The sequence below is a fragment of the Ambystoma mexicanum genome, chromosome 2q (assembly GCF_040938575.1).
Source record: "Ambystoma mexicanum isolate Mex_15411 chromosome 2q, UKY_AmexF1_1, whole genome shotgun sequence".
NCBI classification, from domain to species: Eukaryota; Metazoa; Chordata; class Amphibia; order Caudata; family Ambystomatidae; genus Ambystoma; species Ambystoma mexicanum.
In genome coordinates, this window is record NC_090924.1 from 1,002,867,312 (window position 1) to 1,002,880,021 (window position 12,710).

The 12,710-nt window shown below is 47.1% G+C and overlaps 1 protein-coding gene across 2 annotated transcripts in view; it reads right to left on the reverse strand.

Moving 5' to 3' along the window:
• IGF2BP3 (insulin like growth factor 2 mRNA binding protein 3) overlaps nucleotides 1-12,710 on the reverse strand; it is a 1,445,925-nt gene that overhangs the window by 1,059,938 nt on the left and 373,277 nt on the right. For both annotated transcript variants that reach the window (XM_069648320.1, XM_069648321.1), the window contains one exon: nucleotides 2,978-3,026. In XM_069648320.1, the coding sequence (XP_069504421.1) occupies nucleotides 2,978-3,026 (49 nt within the window). The remainder of the gene's footprint in view (nucleotides 1-2,977; nucleotides 3,027-12,710) is intronic.

Here is a 12,710-nt window from a genome sequence, read left to right on the forward strand (position 1 = left end):
GCAGAGAATGACACCCAGATTTTTCACTTTGCTAACTGGGCTAGGAAGATTACCTAGAGAGGTGGGCCAGAAAAGCGGAGGTCCACAGTGAGGGATCGGAAGGACAGCCCACCACCATTACCTCCGTCTTATCGCCATTTAGCTTATGCCAATTCTGGCCCTTAGGCAGTCATGAAGGCATGCAGAGACCTCAGCCTGATCCTGATCTATGCCAATACACCAAGATCACAGATGGAGCTGTAAGGTGTCCTGCCTAACTTCCAACAAGACATCCACAGGGCTTGTAGAGTCCTCATTATGGCTGAGACCTATGTTTGCAGCAAGAACTATGATGGGCGAACCAAGACTATGTGTGGATTTATGCTCAAACAATTCCAACATTTGGATTGATACTTTTTTAGTTTCCTTGCATTCAAGACTATTTTCTCGTTAGGAACAAAGGGGTGTATCAGAGCTCTAGTTCTCTGTCTGGCTCATTACCAAACCCACCTTCTTGATTTGCACCTGCAAGTCCCGTTTTGGGCGTCCAGAAGTGGAGTACCTGCAGCATGTGGTGTAAGAGGACAAAGTGTCTCCCTGTGAAAGCCTCCTCTGGACATCAATCAAGCCCCTACACCAGATAAGTAGAGCCCTTTCTGGGTTTGTATGCAATCTAATGAAGATTCATTGCCAACTTTAAAGAAGTAACCCTACCAATGAGTAGGTCATTGAAGACTGTCTAATAAAGTATACAGCTAGCATCTGTGGTAGACAATTGTGTTAATTTAAGCATGGTAAAATAAGCAACATAATTTAACACTAATGTCTATAGATTTGATGCTATGCTGGTAAGGTGCAGGAGTGATGGAGGCACTTGGTCATTTACATAACTACATTTGGGGCAGACATTTTCTGCTGCAAACCGACCTCAAGCCATAACATCCTGTATGAAGGCAGATTTCCGTAAGTCTCACGATAACTGGCAAGGATACTAGAAAAGCTCTATGGTTACAATATCACCTGAAACTGCTACTTGTGTGGTCAACAGGCAGAGGGTTTTGGAGGAGAGTGAGATGGGGTGTCCTATAAGTGGACATATGCCATGGAGAATAGTCAGAAGGCATGTGATGGACAAACTAGTTTGTCCAAGATTCACTGCCCAAACCATTTGCAACCTGTTGTCAATGGAAGGCTTTCTGCTGTTTCATGCTGACTGGTTCCTCCCACCCCCTAAATTAGGTCACAAGGTAGTCCAATTGGCAATTGGCACCTTCAGGCCACTTGGTGCTCATTGACTGCCACAGCTAGACAGGGACATAGATGAATTTCTGGGCCAATATGACGTTTGGGAATCCCCAAGTCCCAGCTGGCCCACAATGCTCCACTTACAATCCAGGTGGACGGTCAGAGGGCTTAGCCATAACGTTTGTCCTACTTCTACACATTTTGGGGGCGAAATGCAATAGGTCATATGGCTGGTTGAAGGTTTCTCATAATAGGTGGACGTTGGCTTCATAGAGCAACCTACTACTTTGTAACTTATCCATTTTTTGACAATGGTATTGCTGCGCAAGGAATTCCCTACCACAATGAGCAAAAATGGAGTCCAGCTCATGTCCAATGACTAGTAGATTTTTGCAGTTTTGTGATATTGAGCACCACAAGAGTCATTTACATCCACAATTCAATGGTCAGGTTGAGAGCTAGAAGAATGTTTTGAAGGAATGTGTCCAGTGGACTGCAGTGGAAAACAGCGTTCTGTGCTTGCAAAATTAATGGATATTGACCCATGGACTGACCCCTTCACGTAGCTACTGGCATCACCCCTTGTGTGATTAGGCATGAGAGGCATGCCAGAAGCAAGATGTGCCCAGTGTTTGACCAGGAAGGGTTTCTTCCAATTCACCAGAAGGATTTAGATGGCAGTCAAATGCAAGAGATTTTGGAACGAAAAGATTTTGAGAAGAAAAATTAAGTGAACACAAGACAAGGCCAGCTAAGATGCCCGTTTCGTAGGGGGACAGGACATGATTGGAGATGCCATGTTTTAGATGATTGGGTCAGAATAAGGTTAGAGGTACAGAATCAAAGGCACGTCCAAATTCATGTGTCTAATGGAAGAGATTGGTGTGGGGTCCAATTATGGTAGGATTCAGGATATCCATCGGTAGAATGTGGAGTGCATGAGCAAGACAAGTATTTGCAGTAGTGATGAACAAACCGGTGCCGCTGCAGGGTGGAAGCACAGCATTATGCCGCCTTTTGGGGGTGACCCACACGCTGGTGACCAAGTATCCCTTGCTCCCCCCACCAGACACTACTGAAATGCAATGGTGCCCAAGATCCCCCTCTGCCAATGGCACTAGCGGGATGCCGGATGGGGCGCCATCATTCAAAGCTATTTCAATAAGGATGCAGGTAGAGCAAAGAAAGATGCTACCAGATTAGTTTATGGACTACGCTATGGTTCATGAATGTATCCATTATTTATTTTCTTGGGCTCTTCAATTAAGGCAGTAGAATGTGGTGGTGAGCTGAGTGGTGTGGGCACGCACGTGTGAAGGGTGCGTGTAGATGGTGAGGAATTTGAATGGTGGGTGTACAGACGGCTTGATGCACAAGTTTAAGTCAGTTGGGAAGTGTGTGCAAATCAACATATATTCCACTGGTGCCACATTGACTTCTGAAAAAGTTTTAAATGCCCCACCCCCACCTCACACATGATTCACAAATCACACTTGCTCACAAGCCACTTCTTCCCCAAGCCCCAATACTTGAGTAAGCTAGAGATTTGACAGATGACTAATCAATGCAGTGTAGGACTATCCTGAAAAGGAAAGAAATCCACAGAAACCATAATTAAAATAAACATTTACTAAACCTAGTATTTCTACATGTTAAACCATAACTGTAGAATAATTGGCCAGGCTGTGAATTGGTATAGGGTGACCAAGTTAATACCCAGCTGAAAAATCCAAATGAATGCAATATATCTTACCTCCCACTGTAGGTGAGGCGGGATATTTCGGATCTGTAGTTTTCGGCTCCTGTTAATACATGAAATCAGAGATTCGAGAAACAGAAATTTGAAAAAAGATCAACAAAAAACAAACTACATTTTACCTAGCAGATCCACTGAAATTGGCCATAATCAACTATAATCCAACAGCCTATAACACTACAACCACCACAGATTACAATGCATGAGCATCCACTTCAATGGCATCAGTGTAGTAAGCAAGAAGCACACAAGCTCATCTAGTTGTAAACTTCTCTAAAATAAATTGAAGAAACATCTGTCCCTTTTTCGGGAAGCAAACTTTAATTTATGCTTAAAAACATAAATTCATCAAAAATGGATAGTTTTTCACATTTACACATTCTTGGTTGTGATAAATTGCATGCATTACTTACCATAATCTTATTTATGGTGCTTGTATCTGCTTAGATTCACATGCTGTCCATCTAGTCCGACGTCTAGTGGTAATCACAGAGTATGGTATCTCTAAGATCAAAAAGGAATGTCGACCTGGGCATGTGACACCTGCTGTGGTGTGTAGTGGACAATTGATCCTTCACGCGTTGAAGTACCCAGGTTATTTTTTGTTCTGCCATGAGTGAGCCTGAAGAAAATGTGTGAGCGAGTACAGAATGATAGAAAGGTGTAAGATGTCTACATTCCTTCAACTCTAAGAGGGGAGGAAGGGTGGGCGCATGTAAATTAAGCAGATACAAGCCCAACAAATAAGATTACGGTAAGCAATGTCAATCTGACGCGTGCGTTTCTGCTTAGCATAAGATTCTGTGCATAAACTAGCAAGCAGTACCAAAATGGATGGGGGATGATTGAAAGAACAGCTGCAAAGAGGTCTAAACACCACCTGACTCACCTGAGAACGTATATCTAAGCAATAATGTGTAAAGGTGTGAACAGAACTCCAGACCTTGCAAATGGCATCTATAGGAATATTTGCAACAAAAGCGATAGTAGCTCTTGTGCCTAGAGTAGAATGTGCTCCAGGCGTAAAAAAAAAAAAAAAAAAAAAGTACAGCTCCGAGAGTAACACACTGATACATTTATCGATCCATTTAGAAATTGCCAACTTGGATTGGGGCGCTGTTGCGCAACAAAGATGGCCGCCTGAACGCTTTGCTCCGCTCCGTCAATAATTCTTATAAAAATAAAAAAATAAACGAACTGAAGCTGCAGCCCTCGGAGCACCAAAATCAACGTTTCTGCCGAATAAACACTCCTGCCCCACCCCCTGGGAGAAAGAGCGGAAGAAAACGCTGCTTGAACACCCTGTTCGCCCCCAGGGCTGTGCTGGTGGAACTGCGCGCCAACTCTGAACCTGGAAACCCTGCTGCAGATCCCGAGACATTGGATCGCGCACGGGCCGCGGCGTGAGCTGCCACATAAGCGGACCCGGCGGATCGGTCCCGTGAGTGCTGCTGCAGTCTCCACCCCACGCAGCGGCCCCCTGATAATTCCTCCGGAGACCTGCCGCGGGGACAACTAGACTGCGCCGGAGGGGTGGGCAGGCCTGTGAACCAGCGGGACGGGGCCGGACAGGCTGTAAAGTCGACCACACGCCCCCCCCCCTTACTCTAGCCTCTGGCGAGCCTCCCCCAGGCAACTCCAGGACTCAGGAACATCCGTGGCTACGCAGCGCCATCCCGCCGGGATACGCGCTGGGTGAGGACCTGCGGACTGCCTCGGGAGAGCCGCGCTTTACCAGGCAGGAGGCAGCTGATCAGAGCAAACACACCAGCCTGGAGGCCCCCCCGTGAAAGGACAGGTACGGAGTGAAAGGTGCGTGATTGGAGGACAGGGGCTGTAATACTTAGCCTTTGTGTTGCTCCTTATCTGGGGAAGCGGCACGGATAACACCAATATACCCACGCTCCGACAACATCACTAAAAATCTGTCCGGCCAGCCCCACACCCCATAATAGCGTTGCTGGACCCGGCAGAGGCTGAGAGGGCCTGAGGCCACACGGCGCAATCCCAGGCCGCGACGTATTACAAGGGGACATTATCTACGTGAGAGGACTCAATCCAGCCCCGTGACCCACATAGTGGATAACTACTGGCAAATACAGCTAGCTAACCTTCTCCATCGCAGGATATCAATGCCATTGCAAACCTCTGACAGTTGGCTGCTGCCTCCGACACATCAAGTTCCATTTGCAGTCGGCGGGTGACGGAGGCCCCTACTACACATATCCATCCGTACCTAAACAGGACACGTAACTTTGGGGTCAGGGTTCCCAGCACACACGCTGGCTCCATACAGATCCTAGTCAGCCCTACTCTCTGCTGAAGCTGCGAAGTGCGGGAACTGGGGGGTGGGGGGGACCACGGACAACTGCCTGAACACCTGGGGGTCGGGAGGTTTGGGGCAATCAGTAAACCAGTTGGACTCTCTGCATCCTCCACCACCAAGGTGGCATGTAAACTGGCTGTCCAACCGGGTGCCAATAAACCACACCCAGAACATTTACCAACACAGACGCCCAACCAGCAACGCGGGTGTATTGTTCCAACAGACCCCAGCGGAAGACGTTGATCATACCACTCTCCTACCACCCAGATAGAAGGAAGGACTTAAGCCCATCAGTGCCATTGCACAGTCCACTGGGCAACAATGCTCCACCGCGCCAAACAAGACTACCCTTAGTAGGCAGCTGAAACATACAACACGTGCCAAGCCTCCACGATACCAATCAAATAAGCCCCTATCAGACAGTCATCCTGGAAATGCCTGGCAGGAACACCACAAAGAACAGAAAGACTGGCCCAATGGACTCCTACACGAGCTCACAAATGTCTACGGTTAGTTCGGACCCCGCAGAGCCTTCCACAGCGACATCAGCGGACGACACAAAATTCGACCATCTCCTTACGACAGTACAGAATGAATTCTTAGCTGTTAATGTCAAACTGGATAACATCGTCTCCACAATAGGATCCCTCAAATCCCGAGTCGACAAAGAAAGTGCCTGCATAACAGAAACAGAAACCAGAATCAGCGCCAGTGAAGACTCCATACATCAAAATACTCAACACTCCTGAAAAGGTGAGATGGCCAAGTTATGAGGCAAGTGTGAAGACTTGGAATCAAGATCGCGCTACAGCAATATACGTATTGTGGGACCGTCAGAGGCCTTCTGCAAGGGGCCAATAGAAACCTGTATTGAAGACCTATTGAAATCACTGCTTGGTGAGGATTCCTTTTCCCCCACAGTTCCTGGTGGAAAGAGCGCATCACACCCTGGCAACGGCCCCCAAGCCCGGCACAGTCATCTCTAAGCTACTCAACTACAGGGACAGAGATACAGCGCTGAGATTGGCAAGAGAACTGGGCCCCTTATGACATGGCAACGACATCTGCATCGATCCAGACTTCTGCTGGTGTTCAGAGTCAGAGACGGTCCTACGAAGCTATCAAACGCCAACTCAGGATACGGAAAGTCCCATATGCTCTTCCCTTTTCAGCAAAGCTCTGTATTCAACAAGCCGGCCGGGCCCACTCTTTTGAAACCCTTTCCCAAGCTCTGGCATACGTAGAAGCATCAATTCCCCTCCCTCCGGGTGGAAAGGAATATGACCAGAACAACCTACAGCGACCGGTCAAAGAACCCGGGAACTCTTGTGACCGATGGCAGACGCACAATATCCTTTGTATTGTTTAAGATTCTAATGAGGCGTACTGGGGAAGCAGCTCATGATTCTGTACTTGCCGGTTGAGCTGAGCCTGGTCGCCGTCACTATGCAGCAACACTTACCCCCCCCCCCCCCTCAGGTAATGCTACAAGTTTGTAACTAGGGCTCATCATCATGTTGGGGTCGATGGTGTGGGTGGGGGAGGGAGAAGGTTACAAGGGTTTGTTTAGTAAGTTGAGACTGTTAGAGTTGGTTAACAGAGCCCTGTTGGGCACCATGTGTCTGGCCTCAGACACCAATTGGTTTAAAGTTGCAATCACATTATCACGAGCCAAACATCTCCAGCGAATGACACCCTCCTGTATACATCACTCAAACGCAGGTACAGGACGCCACAAGCAAATTCAGACGCATGACTGACACTGAAATTGCTCACCTGGAACATCCGTGGGCTGAATAGGGCCAAGGCTGCCAAAGTCTGTGCTTACATTAACAGACATCACCCCCATATCGCCATGCTCCAAGAAACCCACGCACTGGAAAAATTAAAAGACAGCATTTTACGACAATGGGGGCACAATAGACACTACACTAAATACTCTTCCCACAATAGGGGGGTCCTCACTCTGATACATTCATCATTCGGCTACGTGACTGAGAACAGTAAAATTCACCCACTGGGCAGGTTTGCGATAGTGTGGGGCGCCATCTCAGGTGTAAAATTAATCCAAGTTAATACCTATGGCCCGAATGACGATGACCCCAATTCTATATAGACAAACTAACTGAAATCGGCCCGACAGAAGACACATCTATACTATGGGGAGGGGACTAACCCTATCCTGATTGTCACCCTCGACAGATCCTCCGATAAACAAAGAAACCTCACTAGATCAGCCACTGTCTTAGCTCAAGCCCTTGAGGAACTAAGCCTGGTGGATGTCTGGAGAGCAGCACACCCTGAGGAGAGAGACCATACACGTTCTACTCCTCTGTCCACAACACAGAATCAAGAATAGATTACTGGTTTGCCTCCTCCCACCAGTCCACCTCTGTCAAACACTGACATACTCCCCCGTACATTATCAGACCACTCCCCGGTCACACTAGAAGTGGGCATTCTAAACATAAAACCACCATTCAAGCGTTGGAGAATGCCCCCCAACATCCTGAAAGACCCCAACGTAGTAGAGGAGAGAGAGATCGAAGAATTTCTTTAACACAATGAAGGGTCGTTGGAGAACTGGTCGACCATCTGGGAGACATTCAAGGTGTGGATAAGGGGCAATATAATGCCCAAGACAACTGGCCTGCTTAGGGCCAGTAGATCTGAATTAATGGCGGTGGAAAAACACCTGAACTCTAGAAAACGATTACAGTGCAACACATAGTAAACAAACACTATCAGAAATTAACAGCTCTTCAGGGATTCAATTATCTTGCCATACAAGAGCACAATACATGGCATTTCCAGCAAGGGCCCACAGGTACGGGGAGAAAAATAAAGCTGGCCGCCTTCTGGCACGCTTACTGAAGGCTGAATTTAGTCACACTCCCATCACAAGTATATCAGAAAAGGGAGAGGTGAATGGCGACGAGGACATTAACTCTGAATTTGCTCAATTCTACACCAAACTATATTCGAACCATGACAGATTCTCTCGTAATGACCTAAAAAACTACCTAAGCAGGATCGCACTCCCTGTGCTCTCGCCAGAAGACAAATGGACCTTGGAGCAGCAGATAACTAGCTATGAAATTGCAGACGCAATCAAATCCCTGGCATCTGGCAAAGCCCCGGGCCCAGATGGATTAGCCCCAGAACTATATAAAGAATATTCTATTATTTCCCCAATCCTGGCACGTGTATGGGAGGAGGCCATGAATGCAGGCTCCCTCCCTGACACGACAGAAGCGATCATCACTGTATTATTAAAACCTACGTGCCCCCCACACAATCTCTCCTCATACCGGCCCGTCTCATTAATTAACACCGACGCCAAGATATTTGCTAAGGTGCTGGCAACCAGATTACTACCCAAAATGACCATGCTCATTCACCCAGACCAATGTGGCTTTATCCCGAACAGGTCCACGGCCCTAAATCTACGCAGGCTATTTGGCATCATGGCGCAAATTAAACCTGATGCACAGGCAGTGACAGTAACACTAGATGCTGAGAAAGCTTATGATTCTGTCTCCTGGGTCCATCTATTCGAGGTTCTGCATAAAACGGGGTTCGGTCCATACTTCATACGGTGCGTCAGACTGCTGTATACTTCTCCTAAAGCTGCAGTCCTCACAAATCGTACTCTATCCAAACACTTCAGATTACAGGGGGATACTAGGCAGGGTTGTCCCTTTTCTCCCATCCTGTTCGCTCTCACTATAGAACCAGTCGCAGCAGCAATCAGATTGGAACAGGAGCATGAGGATGGCCGGCAGTATCCTGGCTGTTTCAATATACGCAGACAACTCTCTACCATATGTACGTGAACCCGAGAAGAACTTGCTCCCACAATTGCGGTGATAGAAGAATCCACAACATACTCGGGATACAAAATAAATTCCACAAAATCAGACACATTCCCATTAACCCCTGCCACAACCTGTCCCACACAGACCCATGGCCTTAAAATGGTCACCCGGCCCTATCAGATATCTCGGGATCCTAGTTTCCAGGGACAAGACATCCCTATACATTGATAATTCCGAATCCCTACTGCAAACGATCCAAACTACACTGCAGATCTGGACCAGGCTCCCTATCTCACTCATAGGCCGTATTGCGGTACTTAAGATGATGATACTCCCTAAGCTCCTGTATGTTTTCAGTAATGTTCCCATATGGCCAGGCAAACCCTTCTTCGAAAATCTAAGGTCCATGGCATCCACATTCATATGGAATGGCGGCACTAACAGGATGAAGTGGGAGAAACTGGTCGAACCATATGAATCGGGCGGCATTGCTGCACCCGACTTCAAATTGTACTACCTGGTAGCTCAGGCACAATATGCCAAATGCTGGCAGGACCCAACAGATATACCACGTGTCCCCACAGAGAGCCATGCAGTCCGGCCCACTGACCTTTGTTCCACTATATTCTCTAAAACTCATAAGGACGACTGCAAACTCGACCCGCGACATCTACGAGCATGGCCTGGGCCAAGATTAGTAAAAGACTACAAATAATTACTCCTTATGATCCACAAGCACCACTGTGGAACTTCCCGGGCATCCAACCCACGTATTACGTTAGCATTCATAAAACTTGGGCCCCAGCTATGAAGTTAAAATAAGTATGTTCCCAAACGGTAAATTCGTAACACCAGAAGATTTTTTGCCGAAACTGTCGGAAACACTCAATTGGCTACCCTTCAATATCACTGCATGAAGGCAGCCTTTAAGAAACGATGGCTGTCGTTCCCAGATGAACCATCCACACATGCATGCTTCCAGTCACTCTACTCGCAATCTGGCACTGGGGTTTCGAAGCTTCACAATATAATCCAGATACATTCCACATCTGTCAATAACATTAAAGCCACATGGGAAGCGGATGGGTACAACCATAGAGTAGGGAAAATGGTTTAGATATTGTATGTTGTCTAAGAAAGTCTCGTTAAATGCCGGCCTGAGATTAATACAATTTAAGATACTGAACAGACTTCATTTTACCCCGTCCAAACTGGCGGAATTTTGTAATACAGAGTCAACTAACTGTCTGAAATGAGGGTGCCCCGGCGCAGACGCATTCCATATGTACTGGGCATGTCCACTAATCGCCAGGTTCTGGCAAGAGGTAGCGAACATGATTGAAGACATTACACAGATCCCGGCTCAACTTAGCCCCCAAAAATATTTGTTCGGGGACATAGGGAAGGTCACAGAGAAAACAAGAAGATTGTTCAATGTAATGTGTGGTAGCAAAGAAATGTATCCTTCAATTGTGGAAGAGCAAACACGCCCCTCGCACAGACGACCTCCTTAAGGCACTAACGTATGTAAACGAGTATGAAGAAACCTACATAGGAATGACGCCAATGAATAAACCAAAAGACATATGGGCTCCCTTTTAGAGCATATTTGGAGAGATCCAAATCCGAGGCAGAGGACTCCGATGATTAATAGCTGCCCCCGGAGAACATACCCCTCGTTTTTCCTGTCTGAAACGGTGTACCATGTGAATGCAACGTTACTGTGTTTAGATTCATGTATTATAGGGTCAATATAACTCCAAATTGTGTACAACAAAGTAAAGAAGAATGTTAGATGGCTAGGATGTGATTACAAACCAAAAATAAAAGTTTAGAAAAAAGAAATTGCCAACATGGAGACCGGATCCCCTTCATTACCAGTGGCAATGGAGCCAAAGAATTTATCTGTCTTCCGAAGTGGTTTTGTTTTATTGAGTCAACACACCACTGCACTCCTAACATCTAATGTATGGCGGGTTCTTCAAGCTGAATAGGATTTTGAAAGTTCTGTGGACTGGTTCACATGGAACTTGGAGATGCAAAGCGTGGATGTGCGCATAAAACCACATTGTCCTTCTGACAGGTTATAAATGGGTCTTTAACTCAAAGCACCTGCATTTCACTTATCCTTCAAATGGAATTATGGCCACCAGAAAAAACAGTCTTATAGGCGAGAGCTTTAAGACTAGCTTTGTGCATCGATTCAAAAGGAGGGCCCTTAAATGTACTAATAACATTCAAATCCCATCCGGGAGTTGGATTAGAAATAGGACGGTGAAGTCTTTACACACCTTCCAAGAAAGCCTTGATTACAACCTTGCTCCGAGAGGTGGTGTAGGCAGAAAGGGCAGCAAGGTGGACCTTTAGGGAGTTAAAAACTAATCGAGTCTAAGAGGAGAGTTTGGTAAAGGACTGCGTGGGTGGACAATCAATTAGGTTGATGTTATGAGCACCATACCAAATGACAAAACATCTCCATTTACTGGAATAAAATTGCCTGGTATTTGGTTTACGTGCCTCCGCAAGAATGTCCATACATCTTCGAGGTAGTTGGAAATGCCCGAAACCTATGACTTAATGAGCCAGGCTGCTAAATTGAGTATTTGAGGGCATGGGTGAAGTGTTGTCTGGGGCAAAACAGTTCACTGGAGGGTAAAGTGACATCATGAGATGCCAGAACCATGGTTGACAAGCCCACATTGGTGCCCTCAGGATTAGAGTAACTTGTTCCTGGTGCATCTTGTGAATTATCCTGGAGAGGAGTTTTAAGGGGGAGGCATAAGCAAATTTCCCTGACCATTTGATCCAGAGAACGATCCCCTTGGACATCATTTGGGGATACATGGAGGCGTAGTGTGGGCATTGTGCATTCTCCAGTGTTGCAACGAGGTCAATGTCCGGATGCACCCATTCTGAAATGACGTACAAGGAACAAGTTACTTACCTGTAACTGTTCTCCAGCATGGGTCTGGCATGGATTCACATGCTCATGAATATTCCCCGTCAGGCCGGGAATCCTCTGTATAGAAAAAAAATCAGTATCAGTTTCGTTTCTGATCTGTCTTTCTTAGTAGTAACCAATCACTGGTCTCTGGGTCATACTGCCCCCAGCCAATGACTGCCCTCTCCCTAAGCCCCACCTCTGGAAGCCATCCTCAGATTTTTACTGCACGTTCAAGTGTTGGGAGTCCTCGTGCTGTAGCTCTTGAGCTTTAGATAAGAAGCATGAGATTTAGCATAAGAAGAGGACGACACATCCTCCGCCACCTCTCCCACCTCTGCGGCCCGCTCTGCCTTCTTCCCGGTCAACTACCCACGGGGATGATACAGGCACGGACACTGCTACGACAGGTACAGATGACGACGGAGGCGACGGGACGTGTCCCCCGTCGCACCCTGCTCAGGCGTCCTCGCCCGACGAGATTGGATCCTTCCATGCCATGATTTCCAGGGCATCCGAGCTCTTCCAGCTCTGCCCGAGGACAAGAAAAAGGAAGGGTTCCTGTACCAACGGCGCAAGGCTAAAAGGAAGACTGTCCTCGCCGTACCACTTCTGGATAACATCTGGGTTGAGGGGCTCTCCCTC